General features: G+C 59.5%; 2 protein-coding genes across 5 annotated transcripts; one reads left to right on the forward strand and one right to left on the reverse strand.

The window, feature by feature from the left end:
• Positions 1-9: 9 nt before the first annotated feature.
• Positions 10-2,852, reverse strand: LOC117641354 (lysine--tRNA ligase). Of its 4 annotated transcripts, none has more exons than XM_034378608.1 (3): positions 2,710-2,852; positions 2,044-2,120; positions 10-1,959 (listed from the first exon to the last, which is right to left on the reverse strand). In XM_034378608.1, exon 3 carries the CDS (start codon positions 1,940-1,942, stop codon positions 227-229), a length of 1,716 nt encoding a protein of 571 aa, XP_034234499.1. In that variant the 5' UTR covers positions 1,943-1,959; positions 2,044-2,120; positions 2,710-2,852; the 3' UTR covers positions 10-226. The 4 variants fall into 4 exon arrangements, with proteins under 4 accessions (XP_034234499.1, XP_034234497.1, XP_034234498.1 ...); XM_034378606.1 differs by lacking the exon at positions 2,710-2,852 and adding an exon at positions 2,511-2,671; XM_034378607.1 differs by lacking the exon at positions 2,710-2,852 and adding an exon at positions 2,505-2,671.
• Positions 2,853-5,526: 2,674 nt separating this feature from the next.
• Positions 5,527-17,073, forward strand: LOC117641355 (fatty acyl-CoA reductase 1-like). Its single transcript, XM_034378609.1, has 9 exons — positions 5,527-5,695; positions 6,100-6,364; positions 13,130-13,381; positions 13,963-14,108; positions 14,292-14,401; positions 15,169-15,361; positions 15,455-15,694; positions 15,795-16,049; positions 16,285-17,073. Exons 2-9 carry the CDS (start codon positions 6,110-6,112, stop codon positions 16,466-16,468), a joined length of 1,635 nt encoding a protein of 544 aa, XP_034234500.1. The 5' UTR covers positions 5,527-5,695; positions 6,100-6,109; the 3' UTR covers positions 16,469-17,073.
• Positions 17,074-17,427: the final 354 nt, after the last annotated feature.

The raw sequence follows: 17,427 nt of genomic DNA on the forward strand, positions 1-17,427 counted from the left end.
ACCACCATCTTTACTTCACACATTTTATTCAAATTAGTAACTTGACAAAAAAGACTAAAACTAAATAATAAATAAATTTGAATCTATTTAGTTTGAAATGTGGTTCACTGGACTGATAGTTTGCTTTGCTGAATTAAATGAATAATCCAACAATTCACTTTGATGGTCACTAAAAATGCTTGAAATTCCCTAATAAAACATTTGTGCCTTGGATGAGCTGACAGTCCTAACTTTCAGTCACTTCTTCATCCTTTGGCTTGTTGGGGTCATCAGGTTTCATGGCAGGGAACAAGAGCACTTCCTTGATATTATTTGAATCAGTAAGGAACATAGTAAGTCTGTCAATTCCAAGCCCCCATCCTCCTGTTGGCGGAAGTCCATATTCCAAAGAAGTGCAGAAATTTTCATCGATGAGCTGTGCCTCATCATCGCCAGCTGCTTTGTCTTTGGCTTGCTGCTCAAATCTTTCCCGTTGAACAAATGGATCATTCAACTCCGTGTAGGCATTACAGACTTCCTTCTTCATCACAAACAACTCAAACCGTTCTGTGAGGCCAGGAGTAGTTCTGTGCCACTTTGCTAAAGGACTCATTATCTGCGGATGATCACAGATGAAAGTTGGGTTGATGCAAGTTTCTTCCAAATACTCTCCGACTAGTTTGTCTAGAAGTCGGGCTCCAGTCCTAGGGGCAGGACATTCTACACCTTGCTTTTCACACAAGTCGCTAAGCATCTTGACAGATGCTGGGTCAGACAGCTTGGTGGGATCTGGCAACTTAACTTTCAAAATTTCTTCAAGAGCAGGGAACATGTACATTCGCTTGAAAGGAGGAGTAAAATCAATGGTAACCTCAGGCCCTTCAGGTCCTTCAGGGTGGTACTTGACTTGGTAACAACCAAATATGCTCTTCACCATGCCCGACAGCAAGTCTTCTGTGATCTTCATCAAATCAGTACTATCAGCATAAGCCATGTAAAATTCACAGGTAGTGAACTCAGGGTTGTGGGTCAAATCAATTCCCTCATTTCTGAATTGTCTGCCTATTTCATAAACTCTGTCGAGACCGCCCACAACCAGCATCTTAAGGTACAATTCAGGAGCTATCCTCATGAACAGATCGAGTTTCAACTCATTGTGATGAGTGATGAAAGGCTTAGCAGTAGCACCACCAGCAATCATGTTCATCATAGGTGTTTCAACTTCCAAAAATCCCATCTGATCAAAGAAGCGTCGCACATATGAGATGATTTTAGTGCGTACAATAAACTTGTTGCGGGTGGCTTCATTGATAATGAGGTCGAGATATCTCATCCTGAATCTAGTTTCCTTGTCCTTCACTCCAAAGTGTAAATGAGGTAGCATATGGAGGCATGGAGACAAAAGAGTAATTTTACTAGGCATGATTGAGAGTTCACCTTTTTTTGTTTTACCAGGCTTGCCTACACACCCAATGATATCACCTCTTCGAATTTTACCGATGTCAACAGCGAATTTTTCTTCAGATTCATACAGTTTTGCATTAGCCATAACTTGAATTTTCTTCCCTTCTCCACGTAGGTCGTAGAATACTAGCTTTGCACCAGAGTCCCGAATGGCATGAATTCTACCAGCAACACTGACAGTTTCCTCAACCACTTCCCCATCCTTTACATGATTATACTTTTCAATGAATTCATCCAACGATACAGACACATGGAATTTATGAGGATAGGGGTGCTCTCCTGACTCTTTTAACTTTGCAACAGCTAAGGAACGTATACGGCGGTACTCAGAGGGGTTGATTTCTTCATCCGTTACAGTCACAGCTGATGCCTTCTTGACAGGTGCAGAAGGCTGATCAGCCTTCTCCTTGTCTTTCTCAGCCTTTTCCTTTGCCTTCTGCTCCGCTTTCATTCTTCTTTTCAATTCATTTTTGGACAGTTTCTCTCCAGATTCTGCCATCTTTGCAAAGCACTTGGCTGGAAACAATCATGATAACACATTAGAGCATACAGTAAATATGTAAAGATAAATGCAACAGAGAATTTCTCACAACAACACACCTTGATTTACAAAGAGCCTCTGAGGGACACCTTCAACAAAAGGCGAAACAGCAACAAAGGATAGCTGCTTGCAGAACCTGAAACACCAATAAAAAAATATTCATTGAAAACACGAGTCGTGAGGAGCTTAGAAAAAGACAGTTCTGAGAGGAGACGAAAGAGATCAGGCTTAGAGATGAAATCTCACCTAGAGGTAAATGCTAAACGATTATGAAATATGACAGCTGACCTAACAAATTTTGAGGCACCCATTAATTACTAGACTCTGAAGAATGACGCAATTTCTGAGAGGGAAACATAACCAAGACACCACAGAAACATGAAGTAAAAAGTTCCGTTAAAATTTTACTTCGCAACGACTGTCCAGACAAGAAAGAGAATTCAGTGGGTCAATTTTCCTTCTCCCAAATTTAACGGACAAACACCCACAACAGACTGAGGTAAAGATAAGGTTAATTAACCCGCACTTGGAGCGGTGTTCAACAGCCCGGCAGGATACACGTGGATCCACCAATCATATGGGCTGGACTGAGCTCTGAGCCACCCGACGCAAGACAGAGTAAGGCTGCGGGAATCGCGACAGTGAACTGCAACGAGGCAATAGTCCCTATTTTGACGCCGAGTCGCTGTCAAGGGGCGTAATTTAGCAGCCAAGTCAATATTTACCTGCCAGTTGCAAATCTGGCCTGGTGAGTTTGGCAGCCGTTGCAGTCGCACCGCCTTGGCCGACTCGCGGAAAGACTCCCGCTAGCGAGAGAGGAGGAGAGGGGAGGGGAGGGGAAGGGGAAAGGGGCAGTGGAGGGAAACTTGGAAAGCACACGCGGCAGCGAACCGCGTCGAAGTCGAAACGCCGAGCCGACACCGGCGTTACTTTTCGTCTTCTCCTTGCGCGGCTCGCGCTTTTAATGCACGTTGCATCAACGTGATGAACACTGCGCACACTGCGCATGCAACGCAGGCGACCAGACCGCCACGACGCGCCTGTTGCTTGGCAGACTGTAGAGTCTGCATCGCGGCTTGAGATGGAGGGCTCTATAGCTGGGGCGGATCCAGAGGGGGGTCAAAGTGGCACGTTTTGCCTGCATACGGGGGTAAGATACGGCATTTCGCCAGCTTTTCTGGCTGCTATCTAGGTGACAGGGGGGGGGTGCTAATTTGCCGCCGCGCCCGGGCCACGCGGCCATGCTTGCGACGAGCGCCCAGCGAGTAGGCCACCCATCGTACGCCACCCGCAGCTCTCTAGCTCACACAGCAAGTGGCCGGCCGGGGTGGCCGGTGTCGCAACGAAAACGAGATTTTAATCGCTCAGAAAGAGGAAACTCGAACCCTTTCGCACAAACTGCACCACACGGTCGCACATCAAGAGCTGGCCGACGGCGCCGACGGCCGTTCACCTGCTGAGGCGCTGAGGCGCTGGCGCGCTGACGGGCGCTTCGAGGCGGGGAAACCCCCGGACTAGCGGACTAGGACCGACTAGCACCTCCAACAGGGTCCATGTCCATGGAAGAAGACGGCGCCCCTCCACGAAGTCTCAGCGGCGTTGTGAATCAACATTGCGGTGCGATTTCCCCGCCATTTCCCGCACCATCTTGCTCCGTGCCCGCACTCCACACCGATGAGTGGCTCCGCTCCGGTTCACTCGGCGGACCGATTCAAAAGATCGGTTTGTTGCTCTGTCTTCTCTCTCACCCTTGCGGAGAGCGCGGGAGAGCGCCATGAGAGCGACAGAGACAGCGACAGCGACTCTTCTGAATCGCTCGGTAGACAGCGGCGGCGACCAACACCACTAGCCGGTGGCATCCCCACCGCCGCGGTCCGGCGGCTGCGGTCAAATCGCTGGCGCGTCGCCGAGCCGGACGCGCCGGATGCTGACGCTGAGGTGTCCTGGATCTCCTGGGGAAGTCCAAGGAGGAGGGTCTCCCGGAGCGACTCATCAGCAGACTGGCTTGTAGGACATGAGGCACGTCCCGTTTGAGTCCCGATGGCGCTGGATCTCATGGGGAAATCCAAGGAGTAAGGTCTCCCAGGGTGACTCGTCTCGTCACTAGACTGGTGGTCCGCCCGAGCCCAAACTGAACTTTGTTTGACTGTCGGTGAGTCCTATCGGGGTGAAATCGAGTTCGGGTTGGGGCTCGGTCGGTACGGGAATTGTGTCCTGTTTGCCTATAAACTAATCTGATCATATGCCCGTTGGCTCGTGACAGTGTTACATGGTCGCCGCAAAGCTGGCAAAAAAGCGCGACCGGTTTGGACTGGTGGGGGTCCTCGATTCCTCACCCCTGGGTTGCGCGAGAAAAGGGGGGGGGGTCACAAAGTGTCTTGGAGCTCATCACCTAGTTCCCGGCTCGAGATTGGCTCGTCAGACATTGCCGCGGCGCCTGTTAATTTCCTTCAGTTTAGACCTTCGCCGCACTTGCGGCCAGCAAACAATACGCGTGGTCTCGAAAAGGTTACACGGAAAAAGGACGGAGCTGCGGTTGTTTGCTGCTTGTTTTTCTTTTGTTTTCTGTTACTTCTGACTGTTTACCAACATAATATGACCGGCCGAACGTCGCGGGCGATGATTCTCCGCTACGACGCGTCGCGACGACGGACCCATTCCTAGAAACATCCGCATTGGCATGACACAGCGCAGTGCGGCGCGCAGTGCGGCGCGCAGTGCGGGGCACTGGCAGGGAGAACACGGCGCCACGCACCACGCGCGCAGGCCAGCCCAGGCCAGCCAGAACCTAGAACCGAACCGCAAAACGGAGGAACGCTCCCGCTGCTGGCGCTGCTCCCGCGGCCGACTGATTCCGAAAGTGGCTTTCGTCGCTCTGTCTCTCTCGTACCCCTGCGGGACGCCCCATGAATGCGAGAGAGACAGAGCGACGAAAGCCACTCTCGGGATCAGCGCCCGCTGCTGCGAGCTGCGAGCGAGCAAAACACCGAGTGGGCCGCGGGAAGGACTGGTCAGGCTGGCGGCTGGCGGCCACCCCAGCGGAGGCTCGCGCCTTCGCCTTCGCGGAGTGAATGCATCCACGCCGAGGCGCGCGCGGTGCCTCGCGAGGTGGGGCTGCCACGCCGCGGCAGCCTAGGCTAGGGCCGGCGGGGCGCGAGCGATACGATTTGCGTAACTTGGACAACAGACATTTAGCCGAATGGTGGGGGCAGCACTGGCCGACGCCCCCTCTGTCCCTCTCGCGGACCGCGCGCTGCGTCTGTGTGTGTTTGTGTGTGTGTGCGCGCGTGCGCGCGCACTTGCGGCGAGGGGGCCGGGGGAAAAGGGGGGGGGGCTACACTGTGGGACTTTGAGGTTCAAGGGAAGCCTACTGCTTGAGCTGGAATGACTCTTGTGACTAATGTCCGGGGGTCCGGTGCCTGCGCGAACGCAGGGGAGGGGGGCGAGGGGGTGCGTCGCGCGGCGGGAGGGGCGGCGCGGCGGTGCGGAGAGGGGCGGAGAGGGGCGCGCAGCGCGCACAGGTAGCCTGTGATGATCTTCTCGGCCGAGTCTGGCTCACACTCGGCCGCGAACCCCAGTCTTGCGTACCGTCCCATTGGGTCCCCTACAGTGCCGCGCACGTGCCCGCGAGCTTGAAGCAAGAGAGTGTTCCGAAGGTGCGCGTCCACCGCCGTGCGTTTTGTGACTTCACTGTGAACCAATCAGTCCGAAGTGAGTAACTACCGCCAAGTGCCGCGGGCCTTCGACTCGTACAGAAAAATGTTTTCATTATAAATCGCGAGTACATAGTTCGGCGAAATTTTTCTTGAGGACGTTGTTTTGAGTGAAAATTCACAGCTCGACGTCCACCGCAGCGGCCCGCGTCGTGAAGTGTGCCAAGAGCCAGAAAGCCTAGTTTTCGGTGCGTCTGCGCCGTGTGGACCGTCTAGACCGCGTAGACCGTCTGCACCGTCTAGGCCGTCCAGGACGACCAGGCGCCGCGGAGCGCCCGGCGGGGTGGGCCGCCCTGCAGCAGCGCGAGGCTCGGCGGGCGTGCCCACCTCCCCGGCGCGCTGCCGGACTGCCTGCCCCACTGCAGTCTCTGACCGACGCGCTTTTGCCTCTGCCCGCACCAGGAGCTCCAGGATGACCCTCGACGTGGACCGCGGCGTGACGGCGGGCGGCGCCTCCGAGCAGGCCCAGGCCGCCAACGGCGCCGACGTCGTGTCCTTCTTCCGCGGCCGCTCCGTGCTCGTCACGGGCGCCACGGGCTTCATGGGCAAGGTGCTGGTGGAGAAGCTGCTGCGCGCGTGCTCCGACATCGACACCGTGTACGCCGTGGTGCGCACCAAGCGCGGCAAGAGCCCCGCGGACCGCATGGCCGAGTACGTCTCCTCACAGGTCGGTAAAACAGTAAAACGCGTCCAAGGCGGCAAGGGCTGCTCTGCTCCGAGACAGCCTCGTTTCGCCTCGCAGGGCAATGGGCACCTGTCTGCTCGCAATAAAGCAATAAGCCGCTCGCTCTGTTTTGTGCGAAGGCCGGACCGCGTGCGCCATGCCGGCCATGCTGGCCGTGCGCCGCAGTGGGCGACGTGGACCAGGGCCTCCATTGACTGGAGCGCGAGGCGTAACTGCACGCTACCCCGATGTAGTAAACTTATTTTCGATTTACTTGTGGATTTGTGGAGACTTCACTGTTCCACATCGGCCTGGTCCATGGTCCCTGCGACGCCGCGACCTCGCGCACCTCGCGCACCTCGCCACAATGTACACTTTTCGGCTCGTAAAGCAGTCTTACAATGCGGCATGCGGCACCGCGTTGCGTTCTTTAGTCCCCCTGTCGACCATTGCAAATTGCGAACGCGCAGCGCCGCTTTACGACTATATCGAGGCTTTCTTTGCGTCTCTGTCTGCCTCTCTCTTCTTTCTCTCGCTCCCTCTCTCTCGCACCCGCTGCGGGAGACGCCCTGTGACGTGAGTGCGAGAGAGACGGCACTGCTCGGAGTGTGCGCCTGTTGGTGCGCGGCCACACGCCCACGACGCGGCGGCTGGCCCGGCTGGCCGCACACGCCGCTTGAGATCTCTGAGATCTCCGGCCGGCGATTGGGCTGCCCAGTCTGGCCTAACCGAGCACTACGCCACCATGCTCGCATCGCCGGGCAACAACCACTTGGCTAGGCTAGGGCGCTAGGCAACCCACGGTCAGTGCCATGAGCCTTGCAAGCTGCAAGCAGGCAACAAGTGCAGGCCCTATCGCGAAGCCGACGACAGTGCACTCGCCTTCTGCACGCCGCCTTGCCTTGGCCTGCCTTGGCCTGGTCCAGGTCCAGGACGCCCCTCCCCCGGGCTTGCCGGCCCCAAGGACGCCACCAAGGGCCCCACTCTACCGAGGTAAAGATAGGCATTTATAGTGAGGGTGCCCGCGCCCGCGGTTCGGCCGGCCAGCCGAATTGGTCAACGAAAGGCGAAACATAAACGATCCACCTATGTCGGACACAACCCAGGGGGCCGGAGCCGGGACCGAGCGCAAACAACAACAACAAAATCAACGACAACAGCATCAAAAAAATTCCAGAGAAATCGGAGAAAGGTCTTGTTTGCAGAATATAGTCGGCGGCGACGGGTCAGTGGCCGCTGGGCCGGTTGGGCCCTTTGTTGTCGAGGCGTCTTCGGGGGGTTCCTCGGGGATTTCCGCACCCGGGGCCCAACGGGTGGACTGGGCCAGGCCCGCCATTAAATTCTGCCGGCACCCGGACCCCCATCCCGGGCCCGGTTTAAATCAGTGCGAGTCGACGAACCGCCCGAACGGAAAAGGACCCGTGGGGCTGTGGAAATAACCGGCGGACCGCCGCGACGCCCTGGTCCGGGCCGGGGCTGGCCGGGGCTGGCCGGGGCTGGCCTGGCCGGGGCGCGCCTGGAGAGTGGAGTGCCAGGAGTGCCAGGAGTGTCGAGTGTGGAGGAGACCGCCGCGGCCACTCGGGCACTCGCTTTGCCTCTCGCTTTGCCTTTCCATTTCCACCCACAACGGAAGTCAGAAGTGACTGGGAGGCAAAACACACGCAAAAGGAGTGACTGGCGGACGGCTCGAGTGGTGGACCGACGCCGACGTGGAACCTGGTCGCGAGGCGCGAGGCCCAGCCAGCAGTCCCTGCACCGTCACAGTCGCCCTTGAACCTGGAGCATCGCACGGCGCTGACTGCCTAGACTGCGCGGCACTGCGCGGCACTGCGTGGACAGTGGCGACACGCGAACAAACAGGGCGCGCCTCGCCCCCTCGGCCCCCGCGGCCCCCGCGCCCCCGTTGCAGCGTCGTTTGCCGACGACTTCGTAACTCCGGTGCAGGCCGCATGACGGACGTCGAACCAGGAGGCTTTTCTCGGTACTTTCTTCGCTGTTTCTGTTGCACCCTTGCGGGCCGCCCCGTGAGTGCGTGAGAGAGCGACGAAAGCAAAGCTCTGTTCGGAATCAGCCCGCAGTGTCCGCACCACGCTAGCCCGGCCCGGCCGGCCTAGCGCCAGCGGACAATGAGGCCTATGAGAACGCGTGCATACCGCGGGCGGGGCGCGGCGGCGCGGCGGGCGGCGGGGCGGGGCGCAACTGGGCGATGAAAAGCAGCAGCCCCGTCGGCCGCCCCCGTCGGCCGCCCCTGTTGGCCGCCCCTGCCGGCCGGCCCGGCCTGCCGCCCCCTGCGCGCCTTGCGACAACGACACTGTCTGTGCAAGGCTATCCGGTTCCCGATTCGGACGCGCCGTCGCCAGATTACGTCACGTTTTGCCGCGAACCCCACGCGCGGCTAGGCCGAAAAATGAACAGAAACAAACGGGGTTGCCAAATTGGTTGCCAAATTGGTTGCCAAACAGTTGCTATGATCCAGCCGGGCTGCGCGTCGACGGCGCGGCTGACGCGCGTACGCGTCCCGGTCCGGCCATCGGTCCGGACTCCAGGCCGGACCGGACCGCTATGGCCACACTGCTAATAACGAGCGGACAATGGCACCAGTGGTCAGTGGGTGACCAGCCCAGCCCGCGCAACACCGTGTCGCATTTCGGGCGTGGGGCGCGGCGCGGCACGGTACGGCACGCCGCGGCACGGCACGCCGCGATACCCAAACGCCACAACTAGCTCACCTTTCCGGATTATCGCAGAGCCCCTTGTTGCTGAGTCACATAGTGACCAGACTCGTCTAGTGGGTCCGTCTAGCCGCCCCGCCCGGCCGGGCCGTAGGCCGGGCCCGCCTCCACCTCCGCCCATGACAGGCCGGGCAGGCGCGCCGGGCACTGGGCCACCGGGCCAGCGCGGCGTGGCGGAGGCCGGCAAAAAGACCACGACCCCGCTGCTCTGGTTTTGGTTCGGTTTCGCGATTCGCGCGCCTCGCCGCCGCGCGTGGCCGGCGAGTCGTCCTCTCTCTCTCTCTCTCTCTCTCTCTCTCTCTCTCTCTCTCCTCTCTCTCTCTCTCTCTCGATTTGCGCTTCATTCGAGGAGAGGCGGCATGCAGACGAGCGCCTGTCGGTGTGAGTGCGTGTGAGTGTGTATGAGTGTGAGCGTTGGGGTCCTGCTCGGCCTACACGGCCTGCACGGCGTGGCGCAACTCCGCATCAATGATCGAATCGTGAGCCGCTCGCGTACATGCACGCACTACACACATGCGCACGCCCGCCCGCGCTGCCCGTGCTGCCCGCGTTCACGGGGAAAGGAGGAGGGGGGGGGGGAGCGTTCTCATTAACTCGCGTAATACGCAGCAGTGAGCCACGGCCAGCCCGCTCTGCCCCGCCCCACCCCGCCCCCAGTCTAGCGAAGCGGTGGAGAAGTCCAAGACCCCCGGCAAAGTGTCGGCCGAATGGGACTCGCCACGGTGGCTGACAGGCATCTTGGCATTAAAATTACCATCTCTAACTGTGACCCTGGGATATGATCATCCCAGTGTAGTGGATAGGACTCGCCCCACAATAATTATCGCTCGTTTGCGTTTTATTGCTGCTGTCTTTGCTTTTTGGACCGTTTTGAAACAGATTTGGGCGCCGGCCGGCCGGTCCTCACGCAGTGCAAGTCGCTCGGCGCGGAGCCTCCTCAATTAGAGCCTTTTCCCCGCCGCCCCGCCACCGAAAGTCTCCCTCTCTCTCGCACTCATGGGCGCCCGGTGTGGGTGCGAGAGAGACAGGGCGACAAAACGACTCTCGGAAGCAGTCTTCTGCCATGGTAATGCCGCGGCAGAAAGGAAAAGCAAGCGCCCTGGCCTAGACCACGTTCGCTTTCGGATGACCAGCTTTACGACGACGGCGGGAACTGGCTCGGCTCGACTCCCGGAACGGGTCTGCGACGGTCTGCGACGGTCTGCGAATCGCCCAGCGCCGCCGCCGTGGCGCGGCCGCGTGGCCGTCGCTCGGGGTGCGTCTAGAAGTAGGAGGGACTTGACGGGGAGGGGGAGGGGGTTCGCGCTAAAGGGCACGGTGCGCCGAGTCGCGGAGTCGCGGAGTCGTCGCGCACTTCACTTTCACCGGGCACATCTCTGCCGCCAAGCGGAGATAACTCGATGCGTGGCCGCGGTCTCTGCCAGCGAGGCTGCGGGGGTTCCGAACACAGCGCGCAGCTCGTCGCTCTGTCTCTCTCGCACCCGCACGGGCCGCCCTATCCATGAGAGAGACAGCGACGCGGGAGCGCGGTTCGGCATCATGCCGCGCGGAGTCCACCGGGGTCCTCGGCACGCGGTCTGCGCGATCTGCGCGGTCTGCGCCAATCGCCGCGGGTCTGGCCTGGCGCCTCGCCTCGCCTAGGCCTCGCCTCGCCGCGCGCCGCCGCCACCAAGCAGGGTCTTTTAATTCGATCCAGAAGAAAATAAATAATGAGGCCACCGTCGCGGGGGTTCCCAGGCGACCTGTCCCGTCCGTGTCACGCCGCGCACCGCGGTGCGTGTTGTTGTTATTGTTGTTGACGGGCTTCCGCCGCTTCCGCCTTCGACGATAAGTGCGGCTCGCAACAATTAAAAGCGACGCAGCGACAGTGTCGTCCTCCGGCCGCGTGGCCGCGTCATGTCGCAAAGCAGAGGAGAGGACAACAAGAAAATCGGCGAGGCAATTGTGTCTGCGCGACTCTCCGTGTGTGTGTGTGTGTGTGTGTGTGTGTGTGTGTGTGTGTGTGTGTGTTCATTACGCGACAGACTGCTCCACTTTCGGAAGGGCATGGCGCTTTATGGACACCGTGCGAGTGAGTGTATGTGTGTGTTTGTGTGTGTGCGCGCGCGCTCCTGGCCGCACGGCGCCGGGAGGGCCCTGCAGGGCAAATGACGGATGACATTGTTACGCAAGGCTGTTGTCGCATTGTCACCCGGCGCGGTCGGCACGCCAACGAGGTGCAGCGGCGCGGCAGCGCCAGTCCACGCCAGTGGCGGAGGGCTGTCGTCGGCGCGGTGGCTGCCGGGCGCAAGGCCGTTCCCCGTTCGGTTCCCCGTTCGGCCTTCGCGCTGGGCTTAGGCACAGCCAGCTTGGCCAGCTCGGTGGCCACCGCGCCGCGCGCCGGTCCCAGACACCCTCCCGTAAATCAGGAGTTTAACGCCGGAGAGCGTTGCGCTTCGCGCGCGTTGGGCTAGGCTCGGCCGGGCTGCGGCTCGCGTGGCGGACGAAGCCCCTTTACACCCGGCTGCTGCTTCTGGAGACGGATTCTGAGAGTCGGTTTCGTCGCTCTGTCTTTACACCTCCTATCCAGAACGCCCTACGAGTGCGAGAGAGACAGCGACGAGAACGGCTCCCGGAATCAGCCTGCAGCAGCGGCCGTTGCCCCCCTTGCTGACAAACTCATGGAATCAGGAGGACAAATTCCGGAAAGATTCCTCAGAAGCGACCGGAAAACTGAGAAGGTGCCAACGTGCTTCAAACTAGGAATATATCGAGCCCATCGTGGGAAGCGACGCTTGTTTGGGTGCCACATTAACCGGTCACCATAAAGACGTAGACGACGACGACGACCCGAGGAGGACGGACCGACCCACAATTACCAAACACTTCCCTGAAGACGCAGCGACGCAGCGACGCCACGCTCAAGACGCGGAGGCTCCAGGCCGACTTGGCCGGGCCCGTCTTAATGACAGTCCCACACTTTGCTGGTCACCGCGAGTCACCGCGCCACCGCCCCGGGGCGCGCTCGCAACTCGCTAGCGACTCAAGACTCAGACGAAAACAAGACTCAATATATCATGGGCTCAGCCGGCGACGCCGCCGCATCACAGAAACGGTGTTCTTTTGCTCCTGCTGCCGCCGTGCTGGATCACTGAACAGTTCCGCATTGTGTCGAATCTGCGGACTGATCCCGAGAGGCGTCTGTCTCTGTCGCTCTCACGGGGCGTGCCGTATGCGTGCGAGAGAGACAGAGCGACGAAACGACTATCGGAATCAGTCTGCCGCTGGTCGAGCCCCCACGCGGCATCCCCACCCCAAGGCTGAAGGGGCGGCGCGGGTCCGGAATTCCGCATTTAAATAAATATGTCCACATCGGGCACACTGCCAAGGGCACGGCACCGCGAATCGCCGAAGTGTCCGCGATCGGGCCGGCCCCCGGTCCGCGTTGTGCCGTTTGTGCCGTGTCATCTCATGTCATGCCGAACCGTCTCTGCCGTCTGATTCCAAGCACTGCTTTCGACGCTCTGTCTCTCTCGCACTCATGGGGCGGTCCGTAGGGGTGCGAGAGAGACAGAGCGACGAAGCAGTGTCCGGAATCAGACGGCTGGCTCCAGTATCTCTCTCCGTGAGTGCGACAGAGACGGAGCGACGAAACACCTCATCGGCATGAGTATGCTGGTGCGTGTCAGCGTGTGTCCGCTCCCTGGTCCAGGTTCACACCCGCCCAGCACTTTGTTCTCAAGCCGCCTTCCCTAGTGCTGCTGTGCACTGTTGTGCTGAAACCGCGTGAATGTGGCTAATAATAGGTTTCGCTCTCCATCCCAGTTCCTTAGCTCCTTATTGGGGGGCGCAGGGGCAGCGCGCAGCCCTGACTGCGTTCATCGCGGCCCTGCCCTCCGCGGCCTTGCGGGGGCCACTCTCTCTAACGCCATTCCGAATCGTGCTTCCGTCGCTGTCTCTCTCGCACTCATGGGGCGTTCCGTAACGCGTGAGAGAGGCATAGCGACGCTAGCGCTGCTCGGAATCAAGCTCACTGAAAGGCGCCGTTCTGTTGCAGGCGTTCGACCGGCTGCGGCAGGAAGGCCTGGCCGCCCAGCTGGACAAGATCGTGGCCGTCTCCGGCGACGTGTCCGCCGCGGGCCTCGGCCTCTCCGGCGACGACGCGGCGCTGCTGGCCGCCAGGGTGTCCGTCGTCTTCCACTGCGCCGCCAACGTGCGCTTCGACCTCAGCCTGGCCGACGCCGTGAACCTCAACACCGTGGGCACCCGGAACGTGCTCAACTACGCCAGCACCATCGACCGCCTGGACGTGAGTAGCTTGACGGCGTACCAGGCACAGAGAGCAGAATCCCGGGCGCGTTTTGAGCTCCAGAGTCGCTAAACAGGACTCGAATCAAACGTTTGACCCCTCCAGTAAATTGCTTTCCGAACGGAGAATCCACTGGTGGGGTCACACGCTCGGTTCGAGTGCTGTTTAGCGACTCTGGAGCTCAAAACGCGTCTAGCATTTTGGCCGCCCCCCGGTCTTCTGGCCCACTGTGCCAGGGCGAGACCGGGCCCGGGTTCGAATACCGGGCGGCGCGTTCCGTGTGGACGGCGTGTCGCCGCGCTGCCGCCGCCCGGGCCGACCGCAGGAATGCCCTACTTGGCCTTGAGGGCTGCGCCATGGCTGCGCCTCGGGGTACCTCGGGGCCTTCATGACGAATGGCACCAATGCCTCGCCTCGTCGCGGCGCGCCCAGCAGCGCCCAGCATCGCCGCGCGCACAGCAGCCAGGCGTCAACGTGTCGAAACGGCGTCTGGCGGCGGCGGCGTCTACGCGCGAAACACGCTGGTCCGTCTGGCGGTGCTGGCGGCGCGTCCATTGACGGCGATTCTGCGCCTGTTGCAGGCCTTCATCCACGTCTCCACGGCCTACTGCCACTGCGACGAGGACACGCTGGAGGAGCGCACCTACCTGGGCGACGTGAACCCCGAGAAGGTCATCGACATGTGCCAGTGGATGGACCCTGCCGCGCTTAAGGACATCACCCCCAAGTGAGTACGGAGAGGAGGAGACCAACAACAACAACAACAACAGCAGCGAAAACAGCACAACAACACACGTTACACTGAAACCTGTTGCCGGCTCCATCGGAAAGACCCCGTTGGCCGACAGTGTGTGGCGCGCGGTGCGCATTCCTCCAGGAAGATGGGAGTGACCGTGACTTTGTTTTCCAGACTCATCGGCTCCCTGCCCAACACGTACGCCTACTCCAAGGGCCTGTCCGAGCACCTCGTCAGCTCGTACAGCGAGCGGATGCCCATCGGCATAGCGCGCCCCTCCATCGGTGAGTTAGCTAACCGAAAAGATAAGTTTTGAAACGTCTGAGGAGCTATGCGCGTCGGTTGGGTTGCCTGTGCACCAGGCGGCCGAGGCGTCTGTCAGGCGACGGACAGCTCGACAGACAGGGCTTGGCCGCGCCTGATGGGTAGCCGCAACACCACGGCGCCGGTTGGGCTGCCTACCCACCAGGCGAAGGGGCTCGGCAAAGGCGTCTGCTGGGCTGCCCACCTTTAGGGCGGTTGTCGCACCCGATAGGCTGTATGACGTTCCTCTTTGAGGCCACGCCGCCCGAGAGCATTTCATCCGCACAGGAGCATTTCTTTTCTCCGAGGGCGCCGCTGTCTTGTCTTGTGCTGTGGCGCTGTAGCGCCTGCGAGGTAGGCCACCGTTCCGCCTCGCAACGCACCGGTGTGGAGACGGCGGCCTACCTTGCCCCTGCAGTCTTCACGGGGGCGGGGTAGGCCACCGTCTCCACACCGGTGCGCTGCTAGGCGGAACGGTGGCCTACCTCGCAGGCGCTACAAGCAGGGACGGACGTGCAAGGTTTGGCGGGCGTTGGGTTGCCTAACCTTGAGGCGCGCAAAGAGTGCGTCGGGATGCCTACTCCCTGGGGCTTGGCGCGCACGAGCAGAGGGGCGCCTCTCCTCAAAGTAAGGTCTTTCACATCGGCACTGAGTCCAAAGGGTTGTAATGAGAGTACCTGATACCATTTTGATGAACGGAGTAGTGTGGAGTTTGTTAAAAATGTTGTGATTTGTCTTTGCCTGGCAGTGATGCCGTCGTGGCAGGAGCCCATGCCCGGCTGGGTGGACAACCTGAACGGCCCCTCGGGGCTGCTGGTGGGGGCTGCCAAGGGGGTGGTGCGGTCTATGCACTGCAAGGAGCACTACCTGGCCGACCTCATGCCCGTGGACATCGTCATCAACGCCATCATCGCCCTCGCCTGGAAAGTGGGCCGCACTCGGTAAACTTTCAGTTTCAATCCCCTCAATCGGGAAAGAAATGAAGTAAATACGGAAGTAGAGTCAGTGCGTACGAACCGAACCGCTTTGCGCAGGCCGACCAAGCCGCTGGTGGTGAACATGTGCGAGTCGGGCGACAACCCCGTGACCTGGGGCGGCATGCTGGAGATGTGCAAGAAGGAGTCGCGCGTCACGCCGTCCCAGGGCGCGGTGTGGTACCCCGACGGCTCCATCAAGGACTCGCACTGGCAGCACACGCTGTGCGTCGTCTTCTTCCACTTCCTGCCCGCCTACCTCATCGACTTCCTCATGCTCGTCAGCGGCAACCGGAGATTGTGAGTTGAATTCAAGTCGAGCACCTGTCCTCGGATCACCCTCACATTCACAGTGCAGCATCCCTTGACTCGGCCCCGCGCCCGCTCCGCCTGTTTGCAGCATGGTGCAGCTGCAGCGCCGGATACAGGGCGGCCTCAAGATCCTGCACTACTACACGACCCGCAAGTGGGTGTTCCGGAACGAGCGGCTCAAGGGCCTGGCGGCGGAGCTGAGCCCCCAGGACCGCAAGCGCTTCCCCATGGACGTGCGCGCCGTGGACTGGCCCACGTACTTCCACAACTACGTGTCCGGCGTGCGGAACTTCGTGTTGCACGAGGACCCCGACGTCTCCAAGGCCGTCAGGCACCACCAGAGGTACGGACACATCCGCGGGCTCTGACTAAAATGATATACCAATGTGTGTGAGTGTAGTGAGTTTCCCAGTGAATTCAGTCATACCATTTGCCTACTTACGGCCGTTTTTTTAGGTAAAATTTTAGTGAATGTGAGTGGCAGGCCCCTTGCATATCCGGCAGTCTAAAAGGTTCACTCGAAAAGCTGCTTGTGTTCTTCGTCTTGCTAAACGGCCCTCTGCCGCTCTCGGTTCCAGGCTCTACGTGCTGCACCGCGTGACGGTGGTCGCGTTCTACGCGCTCGTCGCCTGGCTGCTCTGGACTCTCGTGTCCGGGCTGAGCGGCGCGCTGAGCGGCGCGCTGTCCGTCGGCGGCAACCCCACCCTCTCCAGGTGGCTGGGCTACTCCGTGAGCTCCATCGGCATCACCTCGCCGCTGTGAGTCCAGGACGCCGTCCCGCCGTCCCGCCACCCGGGGCGCCATTCTGCGAGGAGGCCTGTCTAAAGACTGATGGGGCGATCTCTGGAGCCGTGCCGGAGACGCCCAAAGTCATTCCACTCTCTGGGGACACTCCGAGACATCACCACCAAGACGCTCAGCAATGCACTTCGTCTAGTGATCAATTTTGTGTGAAGTAAAGTTCAGTTCGCCACGGTATAATGGTGAAAATAACCAACCTCTTATTATAGTCGCCTGTGATTGATTTGTATGTGTGTGTTTGTGTGTATGTGTTTTATAGTGTAGTTTTTTTTTGTTGTTAAGACTTTGATACAGTCAACTGTGTCTCTTTTTTTAACTACCCCGTATTTTATTGTTTTTTAAATTATAGGACCTGTTGTTCTCAGCGACATAATGTGAAATGAAATGTGGCGCCAAACCACGCCAAACCAAGGTATTACCTGGTGGGGCTCGTAGAAGCTCCTGTGTTGTCAATTATTTTTTGTACGGGCAGTTTCTTTGGAAAGACGGCAATTGTTTTTAGGCACGAAGTAGCCTTATTTAGTATAATCGATTTGTAAGCTCAATAAACCGTCTGAGAACCCAGACTTTCCTGTGTACTTATTCTCTTCTGCTGCGTCTCGGCCGTGGCGCCTGGCAAGTTGGCAACCCAACCGGCAACACACGCAGCAAAAGGAGGGGGGAGGGGGAAGGCCGGAGGAGGCGGCGGAGGGGGGGGGAGGAGGCGGAGGGGCCGCCGGTGCGTGGACCATTCAGCCAAGTGGGCCACTTTACGTAAGATGTGTCGGCATGCCCAGACTCGACGCGACCTGCTCGACCACGGCGCGGCACCACGGCGCGGCACCACCACGGCGACGCGGGGCGGCGCACAATGCACCACGCGGTCGACGCGGTCCCGCGGGAGAGAAAAACACACGAGGCACCTGTGGACGCCGATGCCT

This window comes from Thrips palmi, unplaced genomic scaffold (assembly GCF_012932325.1).
Source record: "Thrips palmi isolate BJ-2018 unplaced genomic scaffold, TpBJ-2018v1 HiC_scaffold_15, whole genome shotgun sequence".
NCBI classification, from domain to species: Eukaryota; Metazoa; Arthropoda; class Insecta; order Thysanoptera; family Thripidae; genus Thrips; species Thrips palmi.

What these genes read in the sequence shown, in the direction of transcription:
- LOC117641354 (XM_034378605.1), bottom strand. Translation starts at nt 2,295, where the DNA reads ATGGGTGCCTCAAAATTTGTTAGGTCAGCTGTCATATTTCATAATCGT. An exon ending in CGTTTAGCATTTACCTCTAG is followed by an intron (nt 2,121 to 2,230) that starts GTGAGATTTCAT and finishes TTGGTGTTTCAG; the next exon opens with GTTCTGCAAGCAGCTATCCT. An exon ending in GAGGCTCTTTGTAAATCAAG is followed by an intron (nt 1,960 to 2,043) that starts GTGTGTTGTTGT and finishes GATTGTTTCCAG; the next exon opens with CCAAGTGCTTTGCAAAGATG.
- LOC117641355 (XM_034378609.1), top strand. Translation starts at nt 6,110, where the DNA reads ATGACCCTCGACGTGGACCGCGGCGTGACGGCGGGCGGCGCCTCCGAG. An exon ending in CCGAGTACGTCTCCTCACAG is followed by an intron (nt 6,365 to 13,129) that starts GTCGGTAAAACA and finishes GTTCTGTTGCAG; the next exon opens with GCGTTCGACCGGCTGCGGCA. An exon ending in GCACCATCGACCGCCTGGAC is followed by an intron (nt 13,382 to 13,962) that starts GTGAGTAGCTTG and finishes CGCCTGTTGCAG; the next exon opens with GCCTTCATCCACGTCTCCAC.